We start from the raw sequence: 14,736 nt of genomic DNA on the forward strand, positions 1-14,736 counted from the left end.
GGACTAGAGTAGGCACTTGTGAGCTGCATTGCAAGAACAAAGGCAGTATGCGTTCTACAGAAATGTTTTGGGAAAGAATGCAAAACATGGGCATGGCAGTAACTGGTAAGGCTGTGCTTTTTAGATTTTACTTTTCAAAAGTGACTTTAAGCTGGGCTGTGCTTTGCATTGCTGCTTTAGGACAGATGTGCAGATGTAGTATTTTCAGTATAATATAGATGGATTTATGTTGTCAGACATAGCAAGGTACAGTGTATGTAACACCTGATACTGCCAAGGTTATAAAACATCCAAGTTACAAACACAGCACATAATGGCTTTAAAAAAAAGACAAACCACTGCCTTCTGTAACTTATAAGGCAAAGATGCAAGTAAAGAACAAAGCAGAGTTTTCTTTCGTCTCTCATAGCATTTTTTTTCACATGCCAATGAAGGCAAAATAGGCAATTGTTGCATGGAAAACACACTTACTTCCTTTGAAGAGACATAGCCAAGTGTTATTTTTTTACATGTTTGCAAAACTTGTGTGATATTTGTGTTGGAACCTTTAAATATAAGCGCATTTGTCTCTATGCAGGACCTTGCTTTATATGGAAATTGATTTTTAGTAAGATACTTTATTTACTTTTGTCTATAGTAAGGATCAAAGGCAAAAGTACCTCTTGCATCCTAGCCTTGTAAAAATATAAGGATGGCTGGTGCCAGCACACAGAGCAATGATTTGGTCCAGATTCTCCCAGCTGCCAGTAAGTCTGAAGGATTAATGTCACTCTCAGTTGCCCTGCCTAAGAAAACTGGTTACCTATTCAGCAAAGCAGCTGTGGTTTACTAAGTACAGAAAGCATGTTCCTAAAAATAGTAAGTCTTGTAGGATGTTTGCCAAATGATGCTTAATTTTAATGTGCTTCTAAAAACTGAGATTATCTTAGTCACAAAGTACTGCTCTGATGTGTTACCTTGACAAAGCTGTATTTAGATTATCAAGTTGTTACAAGCTTTTAGTTCAAGTGTTCTCTTCAGCTCTATCACAGCACAGGAGAAGCTGTTTGCTGACAAGGGGTCAGTACTTTGCAAAATGGATGGCTTTCTTACTCAGCAGCTTACTTTCTATAGTATACTGTAGTTTGTAGGACAAGCAACTGGAAAACAGAGCCATGAACCTTTCTTAATGTTACAGGTGTAAGTTACAGAAAACTGAAAGGATTTTAGTATTTTCTTTAAGACTTTATTTAACTGATTCTTCTCCTGTAACTAGGTCTTAGAAGATGCACAGGGATACAGGACTAAAATAGGTATAGACCTCTTCCTTTATATTGTTGTTATAGTTTATACTCCACATTTTGTATGTTCCTTTTATATAGTATGAGAAAAGGTGTGCATGATATCAGATAAATACACACATTTTTGAATTCATCATTAAGAGTTTTAGCACTGTGTCACAGAACAGTTGTAAGTTAGGAAGATATTTAGTTATTAAACCCTCATTCAGAGAGATTCAGCCCTTTTAAAACAGGAGTTGCTTCTGTAGCTTGATATTCTTGGTAAGCCTCCCTCTCATAGAAAATGGGTTAAATGATTTTTAACATGAAGAAATTCAGTCATGAACCAAGTTCTGAGAAGAATATATTGAACTGAAAACCACCTTTAAATTCTGAAAAAGCTGGAGGCGGTCTATTTTGAAATCATTACATGGAAAACAGGGCTGTGTCAACAAAAATATAGAAAGTGGCAGTTTTACTCAGACTAGGATTTACACTGCTACTGCTCTCAGATGTTACACGCAGCAAGAGTTTAAGCTCCAAAAGATGAAGTGTTCTAAAACCTGATTAAGCCTTCTCATCCACAAGTGTTTAGATTCCAAGATGCATTTCTATATGCTAGTTACAGAAGATGCTCAGATTCAGTATTTAGTCATCCAAGAAAAAGTAGTTCCCACTCTTCTTTTGTTCCACATCCTTGGGAAGAGGAAAAAAGTCAATGTTACTTCAAGTAGTCTTTGACAGACTCAAACATAGCTGAAATAAAAGTCACTTATCTAAACTCCTTTCTGCTTTCCTTATTACTCTTATGTTTATGCTGTTTTCCAGCACAGCAAAATTACCAAGGTAGTCTTTGATTTGTTCCCTATTTTAAAACCTGGCTTTATATTAAACAGTCTAACAGAGCTTCTTTAGCAGTGCCTCTCACTTACCTTGATTGAATTGAGTTTGTTTATTCTCGGTCTGTAATTGTTGGGGTCTCTTCTAAAAGTGATTTCAAGTTGAGATAAAAACTTATTCATTCCAGCCAAAAGTGTCTGTGGACTGAAAAGAAAGAAGGAGCATTCTAGCTAAAAGTTCTATACTATGTAGATTACAGACAGCTTTATTCTCCATGCTGAGCTCATTCAGGTCTGGTAACACAAACATGAGCTGTATTTGACATACAGGATGTACTACATTTTCAGTCAAATGTCTCAAGTCGTAACTACTACTCTCACTTTTCAGCAGTATCTCAGCACGGCATTACAAGTCTTCAGACTGCTACTTTTAGTCTTTTTACTTTTTATCTACAGAGTTGTGTGTGCTCGCACATTTAGTAAATAACATTCAAAGAAAACAAGAGTTGCACTGTTAGCAAGATACAACAAAAATCATAATGTGTACTGATGCTGAGAAACATGATTATGTGGTTGTGACTTTTTAATTCAAAACAAGTACATTCTTAGAAGGATTACCATTCAAACCAGGCTAGCACTGTTGTAAACACAGTAAACACATTGCTAGACCAATGTGTTTACTACATCTAGCTCACATTAAGTACTTGGTAATTACACTGTTCTGAAAGCCTGGTTTCTAATGAGGCCGCTTCTCAGAAAGTCTCTGTAATTGACATGAAGTGATTTATAAGAACAGAAGTAGACATATCGAAAGGGCCAGCTTTTTAAGAGTAAAAATATAAGACTGTATGTTGCTGTCAAGACTTGCACTTCACAGCATTTGCATACATGTACTTCGTCTGGAGCAGGCTGAGGGGAGACCTCATGGCTCTCTAAAACTACCTGAAAGGAGGGTGTAGTGAGGTGGTGTTGGTTCCTTCTCCCAAGTAACTATCAGTAAGATGAGAGGAAATAGCCTCAAGTTGCATCAGGAAAGGGTCAAATTGGATATCAGGAAAAATGTCTTCACTGAAAGGGTTGTCAAGTACAGGAACAGGCTGCCCAGGGAAATGGTAGTGTCACCATCCCTGGAAGTGTTCAAAAATGTGTAGACATGACACTTTGGGACACAGTTTAGAGGGGATAGTGGTGTTGGGTTGACTGTTTTACTTGGTTACTGTTCTTTTATGATCTCAAAGGTCTTTTCCAACCTTAATGATTCTGTGATTCTACCCTTAGGACACTGCTTGCTTTTAATACAACTGAAGGCTATTTTCATAAGCATACTTAGTTTACAGCTGGTTCTTTTTTCATTCCTCTCAATCAATGCCATTTATTTGTTTTCCGATTGTAATTTAATTGGTATGTACTTGCTTAAGGCTAGCTTAAGACAGGAGCTGGTCTAACTTTTGAGGGCTGGGTTACATTCTCCAACTATGCCCCAACTGTGTCTAGGCAGCCTCTAAGCATGTGCCAGTCCCATTTTCTTTTTGTTGCTTTAAAACAGAGGCCAGAACTCTCAAGACACTCTTGGATCACTTTAAATGCAGCTTAAATTTCTGTAAGCAAGGATGCTTCACTTCCTTGTTTTTGTTGATACTTCTGATAAATTTATTTCTATGTTGTCGTCTTTTATCTTGCTTAATAATCCAAACAAGTCTCTTACCTGTTCGCAAGTGTGTTCTTGGAAGGAATACCATCAAAAACAATCACACGATCAGCCAGATATGTAGCCATGATAAAATCATGCTCTACCACAAAAGCTGTTTTTTTAGCATGGAGAATGAAACTGAAATAGAAAAAAAAAGCTGAATGTAAACTTACTGTAAAGCTACTGGACATTTCAGGCATTTTTTTCCTGCCATGTATACTTTACCGTTTAATGACTCTAGCAGCCATTAGACGTTGTTCAGAGTCCAAATATGCTGAAGGTTCATCAATCAGGTAGACATCTGCAGGTTTACCAAGACACAGAGCTAGTGCAACACGCTGCAACTCACCACCAGACAATGTCTGAACCTATTGGGGCGGAGGGTAATAATGTCCTATTTAGTTCAGGTACAGGTAGAGAATTATAGCAGAAAAGTTTGGATGTTGTCTCAGGCAATTAATACCTCCTGGTCAATTATGTTTTCTATTTGAAGAGGCTTCATTACATCAGTTACAAACTGGGGATGTGTATAGGCATCTCTGATCTTCTCATGCAGTAGCTGACGGACACTTCCCTATTATAAAAAATTTGCCATTCAGTTTTATGTACCACACCACAAAAAAACCAAAGAAACAGAATTAGTAGAGCTTTTTGTTATGGGCATTAGCAAATTCTACATATGTACTAAGAACATGCTTTCTGTTGCAAGCACAATACTTAATAAATAAGGTTTAAACGTACTGTAGATTTAGGACTGATCTTCTGTGGTTTGTAGCTGACATTTAGAACTGGGACCTCACCTATAAGAACAAATTTATAATGAAAAAAAGAGCATTTCCAGTATCTTCAAAACAAATTTCAACTAAGGTATTAAGCACTACCTCCTTCATCAGGTGTAAGCCTTCCTGCAAGCATTCGGATAAACGTCGTTTTGCCAGTTCCTAAAATAAAATGCAAGTTACTTATTACTTCAGACTCCTTAGTAACTTAGACCTCTAGCAATTAAGTCACTGATACAATGAAGACTTAATAAAGAATACATTTTAAAATTAGATTGCTGTCAGAATTCCTATATTCACTTCAAGCAAGCAGCACTTGCTACTTACTACTTGCTTTTTCAAATGGAAGAGACACCTAAAGGTGCAATAGCCCAGACTTGTGGCTGAGGTCACTGGGTCAATCAACATCCTACCAATCTAAGCTCTTAAAATGGGGTAACAGACAAACATAAGGGCACTATTAACATTCAATAAGTTCAAGTTCCCACTAGTTAGAAAGCAAGCTCATGGTGCTACATTTTCACTCACAAACACCAAAACCATTTAAAATTACTCAAAACCAGTAATTTTGAAGTCTGTCTCCCAGGCTGAGAAAAGGCTTCAGGAGCGTATTTAGGGCTGTAGAAGCAGTTTCCAACAACAATTCCACTTACCGTTTTCCCCCAACATCACCATGATTTCAGAATCAGTGAATTCTCCAGCTACTATGGAGAGTTCAAATTCTCCCATCTTTTTTTTCATTCCTGGATATTTGTACATACACATCTTTTTAACCTCTTCTTCATTAGCTGTCTCAGCCACTTTAAATACTAGAGATGCATCTCGAAACCTTAGATTTTCTGTTGGAACATAGCCATCTAAGAAAATGTTTATGCCTATGAAGGGAGGAAAAAAAGATCATTAAAAAACCAGGTCTGCAGCAAAGTAAGACAAGATGGATTTTAATTCTTGGCTGTTAATTCCAGTCAGATAAGGAGAACATTGGATTTCAAATGGCATGTTAAAAGAGGCAACAAAACCTCCCATTCTTAAGTGTGGAAATTATGCAAACTGACAAAAAAATCTTACTAAAATTACAGAAAGGCTACAGAAATTCATTCTGAAAACCTAGTATTACTAATGTGTGTAGGGTTTAAAGAAACTACTGCTGTTGGACCCATCCTCATAAAATTTATTACTGAGTCTCAGTGCTACAAGTGTGGTCAATTCAGCTGAACGCTACATACCTCTGTACTGTGCAAACTGTCTCCTGCCCTTTCTCTACTACTTACAGGGTCTTTTGTGTAACTCCACTGTTTACAAAACACCTGCAAGTATCAAAATTATGTCTACAGCAAGAGACAGAAGACATTTTATAATGAAGACTTGTGTTGAGTTATAAATTTAGGATCATGTAAAATGGAAATTCTGCACAAAATAAAACAGTAGTTTTTTAGTTACTGAATTGTAACAGGAAGCAGACATGTTCACATGACAGACAAGTAGCATTCTGGTATTTTTTTTCTTCTACAGAACTTTCTGGCATGTTTTAAGAGAAATATGGCAAGAATTACCTTCTCTTACACTGAAAGGCATAGTAACAACACCGTAAGCGCTTGGCACACCGTACAGGCAGCAGATAAAGTCAGAGAGATAATCTAAAACACTTAGATCATGCTCTACAACAATAATGTACCTGAAAAACAGAGACAGGGAGATGCTTTTATACTTCATTACAAAACATTTTTTTCCTTATTTCTACTATCATCTTGCACGAACAAAAGCTATCAACATGGTTTTCATTTAATATGGTTTCTCAGCTTTATACTAAATATGGACAGAGTTCAAATCTCTGATAAGCATTTTCTTAAACTGTCCAATAAACAGACATTGGGAATGACCAGTTGAAAGTTCATCTTCAGCGTAAACTGGCAGCTGTTTTGTGTACAGTAAGTTGAGGGATACTGATTGACTTGAGTGAAAAACAATACATTTTAAGAAAAAAAAAAAGAATTTTTGTGAGAAGGGGATGGAACAGCAATATTAAGGTGAAAAATAATCACCTATATTTTCACATCTTTATTACAAAGTTTACCCCAGTGCTGAAATAGTACAGAAACTATGAGAATTAAGTTTCCAAAATGCAAAAGAATAGAGTACTACTGATATAGGACATTTTAAACATCTATTAGTGTACCATACTGAGACGTTAGCACTTGTAGGGAGATGGACTGGATGTTTCTTCCCCCTGTAAACAATCACCTATTATTACATTCCAGCAAAACATTTAAAGTTTATGTTTACCTGTCAGGGTTTATTAGGGATCGAATAGTAATGGCAGCCTTCAAGCGCTGCTTGACATCTAGGTAGCTAGAAGGTTCATCAAACATGAAGCTAGACCCAAAAGAAAGGAGTCTTAGTGAATGCAAGCATTCTACATATTAAAACCTAATACTAACATTTCAACTACTAAATACACAGTAATTAAAAAAATCATCATTATTGATATTGAGAAAATAATTAGAACTATGTACTGACACCTGCCTTGAATCTCTCATGACTGCCACATAAAATTGTGAAATGGTTCTAGTTGAGTATTACTTTGCCATAAGCTCTGACAAAGTCATCAAATGTTACAAGAAATCAGCAATGAGTTAGGAATCCCACGCACTCAGTTCTCATTCAGCTTAAATTAAACATGAACTGAAAAGTGCAGAAGTATTTAAGGAGACTGGAAGAAGGACATCTTCCAAAGGAGAAAAACAAAACAGCAAAACAAACAAGAACCACCACTCAAGAACCACACCAAGAAAAAACTCCCGGCCAAACAGAAAAACCACAACCCAACCAAAACTGAATTAAAAAAAAAAATCAAAACGAAAACAAAAAAAACCAACCCAAAACCCAAAGCTCTTCTGATCTTGCTTTCTTGGTCCCAAGGAATCAGGGAGCAGCACAGACTAGACAGTAATTTCCTGGGTGCAAGACAGAAGAAGAGGGACGCAAGTTCCCAAAGGTGGGGAAGGATCTGTCTTATTTCTTATTCAGAGAGGCCAAGAGAGGAACAGGATTCAACTGAGAAACTTCGTGACAACCAGGGGGCGCTCAAACGAAGTCAACTGACATCAGTGGAGAAGACTTGCAGTACCTTGTCACACCGACTTTGTGACATGCGTCTCGGCGACAATTGAGTCAATCAGAAGTAAAACTTTTTGAAGAAAAATAAGGGAATTGGATTTGTTGTTCAAGAAGAGATCACTTAGATCGAGTCATATGAGCCCCCTTTCCCAAAATGTAGGAGAAGGGGCCCTTAGGCGCAAGGAATTTAGTAGTTCTTGAGATATATGTGGGATATGTTTATGTGGGATTAGGGGACGGTTACAAATTTGTGATGCTGAAATTTAATGCTGGCCCCTGAAACCAGCCATTTCCAGTCAGATGAATTAAAGTATAAAAACCCCATAGATTATACATGGAAGAAATTCGGATTTCAGCTGCTGAATCAGTAAAAACATTTAAAAAAAAATCTTTTTGTTCAAATATTTCAAACAAAAGTATTATTTCTAACAGTAAACGTAAACTAGAGGAACATACTCTGAGATGGATTATTATAAGCAATGCGTAACATAAATTAAACATACATATCGGCTTTCTGAATGCAAACAACTGCACAAGCAAATCTCTGAAGTTCTCCTCCTGAAAGGTCCTCAACATTTCTTTCTTTCAGATGTGTCAAGTCTGCAAATAAGAGGGTAATTTTAGATGTTATAACCAACACAACAATTCATATTTTTATTACCTACAGAAACATGTATAATCACAGCAGACATCCTACACAGAAGAAAAAAACAGCAAGAAGTAAAATAAGTATTTAGTTTGTGAAGAGGCATCATAATGCTATTTGAAAGTCACAAGAAGTTAGTTTCTCTGCAGCATTAGCTGATTAATTTGTATGGCTGCTTCTTGCCATGTAGAAAGATTTTATTTGTATTTGTTTTATCACCATATATTTGGTAAAGATTTCCAGCTGTAAAAATAAACTATACCAGTTTTAAAAAAGTGTTTCTTGTTAGATCTGTCTGAAGACTTCTGATTTTCAGGAAAATCAAGTCCCCCAAACATTACAGCAAATGAGTGAAGCCAGTATTTTCTCACCAGCTTTATGAAGAGCACATTGCAAGTTTACACTGTTTCACTAGTAAGTTAAGTGGGACTCACAGACCATACTCTTGGTGGCACAATGCAGCCCCACCTTTACCAACCAGATATACCAAAACCAAATCTCTTGTTAGTTTAGCAACTCCGAAATTAAAAACCTAAAAATACCTACAAAAGTTTACCAGCGCTGGACTTTGCAGAGGTTCTTCTTCTTAACTGCATTATTCTCAGAAGTCACTATTACTCCCATTATAACTAGCTACATACAGCTTCTTTTGGTAGTATTTTCTATATACAAAGGTTCTCACAAGAGAGGATGCTAAGATTTTTCCAGAGCTGGAAGCAAGCAAGAGCAGCAAATGGTAACTCGGATTTTCCCAGATTTAAAAGTAAACACTTTCTACCATGAAACAGAAACTGCATTAGATTCTGTTAACTATCATGTATCAATCTCTTTGTCTTTGCCACTAAAAAGTATTATTTGCATTGGTTCACATATGCTTACAACAAGCTCTAGACTTTAAACTAAAGCATCTTTCATTTTTCTTTTCTTTTTTTTTAAATTAGTATAATTAAATTCTACTGCTACATTATTAGTAACTTTACTTGTTCAGTAAATATGAATTTCTCAAATGCTTTCAAGTTTGACTTTACAAAACTACTTACCAAGCTGCTGACATACAACAGTTTGTGTCTTAGTTTCATCCTTCCTATCTAGAATTGATCCCACTGTTCCCTGCATGATAAATAATAAAAAACCCATAACATTACTTCAACATTAAATATTTCAGACAGTAGCAGATTTTTGACATTGAATTATGCTGCTAAAACAAATCTTTAAATATAAGTATTACAAGAGAAGCTCCCACCTTTCTATTGGTAATGAAATTTCTTACCTTTGCAGCTTTAGGAATCTGGTCCACGTATTGAGGTTTAATGATAGCTTTCAGGTCATCTTCAAGGATCTTGGTAAAATAATTTTGTAATTCAGATCCTCGGAAATAAGTCAAAATTTCTTGCCAGTCAGGTGGATCCTGCATCAAAATTAAAGCCTCTGTTTACTTATGCAATTGTAAACAATAATAAAACAAACAGAATATGCTTGCAAGATTAAAAAAAAGAGTCTGGATAAAACCCAGTCTCCAAACTCTCATGTTGCCTCTGCAAAGTTTCCATTAAAGAAAACCAAGCAAATTATAAAATTGCAAAATGGAGGGCAAGTTCAGAAGTTCTCTCTTTTACCAGGTGCACCATCACTAGCTCTTTAAAAAAATCAAACCAACCAACCACAAAAAACTCAACAACAATAGCAGCAACAAAAACAACACGACCAACAAATTTTAAAGTTACACCAAGGACATCCAAAACTGCCCCAAGACAATTAAGTATCTACAAGTGAAGTTACTCCATGGGGAAAATGACAGTGGATTAGTGCAACTGCACCTACTAGCTATCTGACCCAGCTAATCCAAAGGAAAGGGGTTGGACTCAAAATCAACTTGCACAAAAGATGCAATAAAATTTGGTTGTTTTCTCTGCTTCTAGCAAAGATTTCCAAGGAAACAGGAGAAAACAAAGGAAAAGTGACAAAACAAAAAAAGGAACTGTTCAGAGCAATCACCCAAGAAAATGTCCCAACTTGTAGAGTTTTGTTTTACAAAGCATACTATGAATGATGCTGGATTATTTTGATGGTAAACAGTACAGAAATAGTGACAGCTGCATTTCCAAACCAAGCAAATACACAGAGGAAATGCTTTGTAAGTTTAAGAGCAGAAGCAACATGAAAGATTCAATTCATACCGCTTGTTTCTGTGGTCATAATGATTTGGCTCTTCAGAGGAAAGTCTTGATTTTGAAAGTATGGTAATTCAATTAAGTACACATTTAGAAAGTTAAATGTTGCTACTTCTGCAATACTACCACAGGAAACAAAGTCCACAAAATAACAGAAACCAACCTTGAAAGAAAATGGAAAACGTAGCTAGGAAATTATTGTTTCTTTGCAGTTTTAGGTGGCAGCCATGAAATGAGTAATTCATTAAAATGTTACTCCTCCAGGTAAAGAAACTGATGAAAAAAGTTTCAAAACACTTGTTCCAACAAGGTCCTTCCTGAAGGACTGAAGTGAGCATCAGAATTCAATGGTCACCATGTGATTTGGAGGTGAGAAGGTGATAACTGAAATACTGTCTGATAAGAAGAGTCACGATAGTTATTATTTATGTCTTTAATAATAATCTTCACTCTTTGGAGTAGTGGTAGATAAACCCCTGCAAATTAGTCTTCTTGCCGGCTGCACAGTTCGACTTAGTGTAAATATATAGGAAAATGGATTATGATCTCTCATGAAAATCAGCAAGATTACAACTTGTTCTGTGTCTGGTTCTCAACAAGTACTAGCAAAATTTTAAGTATGTAGCCGCATGAAGAAACAAAGGATTTTCAGAACTTAGTATTAGAAGGTACAGTGGGAAATATCTTTCACAACAACTTATGGTAACAACATATTTTATAAGAGATCATCTTCAAAAGAATCAAAGATAAAAATGCCCAAGAGATCACAACAATACATGGTAAATGCTCATAGACACCAGCTGTTCACATAAAACTAACACTGAACTTAGAAGAAACTCCAAAACTTGAGCTACCTAAATCCCTTGATGGGGACAGGTAAATTGTGCAGGAGAAAAAAAAGTTCACATTTTTAAAGACCAGTATAAGAAAAAAAGCCTCTTAACTGTGACTTCAAGACAGAAACACACTTCTGATATTTGTCTTTAGTGAGTTACAATTATAATCAGTATCCTTATCTTTCTTGAAAGATATACAGAAAAAAAAGCTTTTGTTAAAAACATCTTTCTACTATTAGCTTCTGTGTGGAGTAGTTCACTGTCACCAGGGAAAGTGACAATTTCCTTGCAAACTCTATCATGTTCACAGATACGAAAAATCACGGAAAAAATATATCCATGGCTATCTATAATGCCAGCTCTACTTTATTGCTGATACATACATCATATTTTCCAAGATTTGGCTTCTGTTTTCCTGCTAGAATTTTCAAGGCAGTTGATTTTCCAATACCATTGGTTCCAACCAATCCCAGTACTTCACCTGGACGAGGAATAGGCAACCTGTACACAACATTTATAATGTTGGATTATATTCATGCCATCAGACACCAACATTTAGTGATAAAATAAATGTTACAACCTGTTTTCAGACTTCCTGATTATTTCAACCTATTTTGTTAACTTGCCAATATATAATCCAAATTAAGCCAATATTCCTTAAAAACAGAAGATCATAAGAAAGATTTAAGAGCAGTCTGATCTTTAAACAGGAGGTCTTGAAAATGCGTACTAAAATTTTATTTCATTATAGTATTCTTTAGTAAGGAAAAGAAGTAATTAACATTCAAAAAGGAAGATACTGATGTAATAACCAAGACCACCCTGATGTACACTACATTTAGGCTATGAAAAGCTTGATATTTTTGTCTCTTTTACATTGATTTGGAAAATAAAATACCTATGAAGTTTGAAGGCATTGGCACAATATCTATGAGTTGTTTCTTTCTCCAGGTTGCTAGGTAAGTTAACAATTGACAAGGCTCCAAAAGGACATTTCTGTAATTGAAATAAATTCATAGATTACCAGTGCACACAAACAATTTACTAACAAAATGTTATGTTCTGTATTGCACCTGGCTGTGAATTTAAATAGTTTTAGAATAACTATTTTAGAAATTACTTCACTTTCATTTACACAGTCAACTTTCCAAAGAAGTTCTGTATCACATTTTTCAAATTAAGTAGTTATCAATTTAGATTGTCAGTTTACAATACAAACAAGGCACACTGCATATAGTGTGTGTTCTAGTATAGTCTAGTGGTTTTCACCTTTCTACAGCTAGGTGTCTATAGCTACAAAGAAACAAACAAAACCAATGCCACAAAAAAAAAGGTTACAACCCATACCCTTCAACCCAACCAGCTCAGTAAACTGACAGTACTTCAATTTACATAAACATTAACAGTTAACACCTGATTATTCAGGGTTAATAAAATTGTTTTATGAATTTACAGTATACACTACTAAACAGAATAGCATAATGAGGGAATTTTATAGTTTTAAATAAAGCAGCCTAGCTTTTACCTTGATGCAAATACCACAACCAATACAGAGTGTTTCTGAGATCCACGCTATTTTGCTCTGTGACGTGACTTCTATGCAAAGTTTTCCTGGTGAAAAAGAGTAAGATTAACTCAAGAAAGTTTCTGATTATTCAGAATTCTTGCCAGTACTACTTAGTACCGCAGAGGAACATGTAACTGATTAACATTCACTGAAGTTTCAGATCATCCAAAGACCTGAAAAGTGGCATTATTGCTATGAAACGTTCACGCTTTCAGTGATGAACTCAACTTCCAAACGAAGTTTTATGAAACGAAGCATGAATGATAAACAAAAAGCCTAACAGTGATAAAAATAGTTTCTTCTAACAGAACGTTATTTAAAACTTCTCCAGTTGCTTAAATGTTTTGTTAAATTGCATCTCTTACCCATTCGAACCACAGGACAACTCTTCTTGCATTCTTGACGGCATTTCTTTGGCTTACATTTGTCATGGTTGACAATAGCAATTCTTGTTAATTTGTCTGCCATAATGCACAATTCAGGGTTAAACACGTACACCAACTATGAGGAAGAATAGCAGGAGTCTTCCAGATCTAAAGAAAAAAAAAGAGAAAAAGACAATTACTGACAGCAAAGAGAAGAACATACATATCTGAGGTTATCACTAGCAGAGTTCAGAGATAAAAAAAGCAAAAACATTTGATTTTTTTCCTCATTTAAACAAGATGGCAAACATGGCGAAAATTCAGATACAAACAAGCAGTGAGGGTGCAAATATCAACAAATATTTGATACTTGACATATGTGATGTGCAAGTAACTGGACAAATCTTTAACATCAGTCTTCCGTTACTATTTCTCCACTGTAAAATAAAACTGTGATTATACTTGAGAACGTATTTGTTTCCCAGAAAAGTGTGTTGCAGTAAGAACAGAAGAATCTATACTGCTGCAAATTTTGGTTTCACAGGCTGCCTTATGTAATCTTGCTCGCACTACAGTAAAGTCAAATTGTGGCTACAAATACTCAAAGACTTTGTGAGAATAATTTTGCAAACTGTATGCCAATATTCTCTATTAAAAGATTAAAATACTGTAAAATGTAAACCAGTTTTCAAAGTTAAAATTTGTGGCTGCATTCAGAAAAGTAATCCAGGCAATGTGAACAGATATACATGATGATGCTTGATTATTTTAACTTGAGTTTCATTAGTATCTGAATAACTACATGTACGTTCTGCATCCCCTAATGTGGTATCAATGACTAATATATTCCAAGAAAAGCAAGCATGATTCTTTAAAAAACTGACTATTTTTCGAAGATAAAGTTCTTGGAGTACAAGACGATTAAATATTCCTGAAACCACAAATAAATGCACTTTAAGAAGTTAAATTACTACTTGTATTCCTCTACATAACTGTCTCTTCCCATGCTTACATATTAGTAATGCACATTGACAAAGACTGCATTGTACTGGGAATTTATGATGTCAGCAATTGTAGCTGAAAGGGAGGGACAAAGAATTTTAAATTTAGGTCTCAGTAACTAAATTAAAGTGGAATGTATTTTAAAGTGCATTTATATTTTCTTTACCATGTTCACATTTAGTACTGAGAATAACAACAGTAATGACTATATCTTCCTCTGAGCAACACACACCTAAGGACAACTCCCTCCATGCACTCCAGCTCCAGAATAATAGAGACAACTGAATTATGAGGCTCACGAAGTTTACAAGATACTACAGATGACAAACAGATTTAATAGGTCTAAAGACCACAAATAAAAGTACAAAGCATTTCCAGCTCAACACCACTAAATAAAGTGATGGCAGCCATACAGATGATGCCAAATCAAAATAATTTCAATTGAATGCAACATGTACCAGTAGT

At 35.5% G+C, this 14,736-nt stretch overlaps 1 protein-coding gene across 1 annotated transcript; it reads right to left on the reverse strand.

Annotated features, from left to right (window-relative positions):
- Window positions 1-1,450: 1,450 nt before the first annotated feature.
- Window positions 1,451-13,435, reverse strand: ABCE1 (ATP-binding cassette, sub-family E (OABP), member 1). Its single transcript, XM_010194200.1, has 17 exons — window positions 13,270-13,435; window positions 12,863-12,948; window positions 12,236-12,333; window positions 11,721-11,838; window positions 9,601-9,738; window positions 9,371-9,440; window positions 8,188-8,284; window positions 6,851-6,940; window positions 6,121-6,242; window positions 5,221-5,442; window positions 4,670-4,729; window positions 4,530-4,588; window positions 4,252-4,362; window positions 4,014-4,156; window positions 3,804-3,926; window positions 2,192-2,303; window positions 1,451-1,955 (listed from the first exon to the last, which is right to left on the reverse strand). Exons 1-17 carry the CDS (start codon window positions 13,370-13,372, stop codon window positions 1,908-1,910), a joined length of 1,800 nt encoding a protein of 599 aa, XP_010192502.1. The 5' UTR covers window positions 13,373-13,435; the 3' UTR covers window positions 1,451-1,907.
- Between the last annotated feature and the right edge of the window lie 1,301 nt (window positions 13,436-14,736).

This window comes from Mesitornis unicolor, unplaced genomic scaffold (genome assembly GCF_000695765.1).
Source record: "Mesitornis unicolor isolate BGI_N332 unplaced genomic scaffold, ASM69576v1 scaffold27660, whole genome shotgun sequence".
NCBI classification, from domain to species: domain Eukaryota; kingdom Metazoa; phylum Chordata; class Aves; order Mesitornithiformes; family Mesitornithidae; genus Mesitornis; species Mesitornis unicolor.

Bases quoted from the DNA above. Each gene is read 5' to 3' on its own strand.
- ABCE1 (XM_010194200.1), bottom strand. From the start codon at position 13,372: ATGGCAGACAAATTAACAAGAATTGCTATTGTCAACCATGACAAATGT. The intron at 9,739-11,720 runs GTATGTATCAGC...ATTTTGATGCAG, and splicing joins CAAATCTTGGAAAATATGAT to GATCCACCTGACTGGCAAGA. The intron at 9,441-9,600 runs GTAAGAAATTTC...TTTATCATGCAG, and splicing joins AGATTCCTAAAGCTGCAAAG to GGAACAGTGGGATCAATTCT.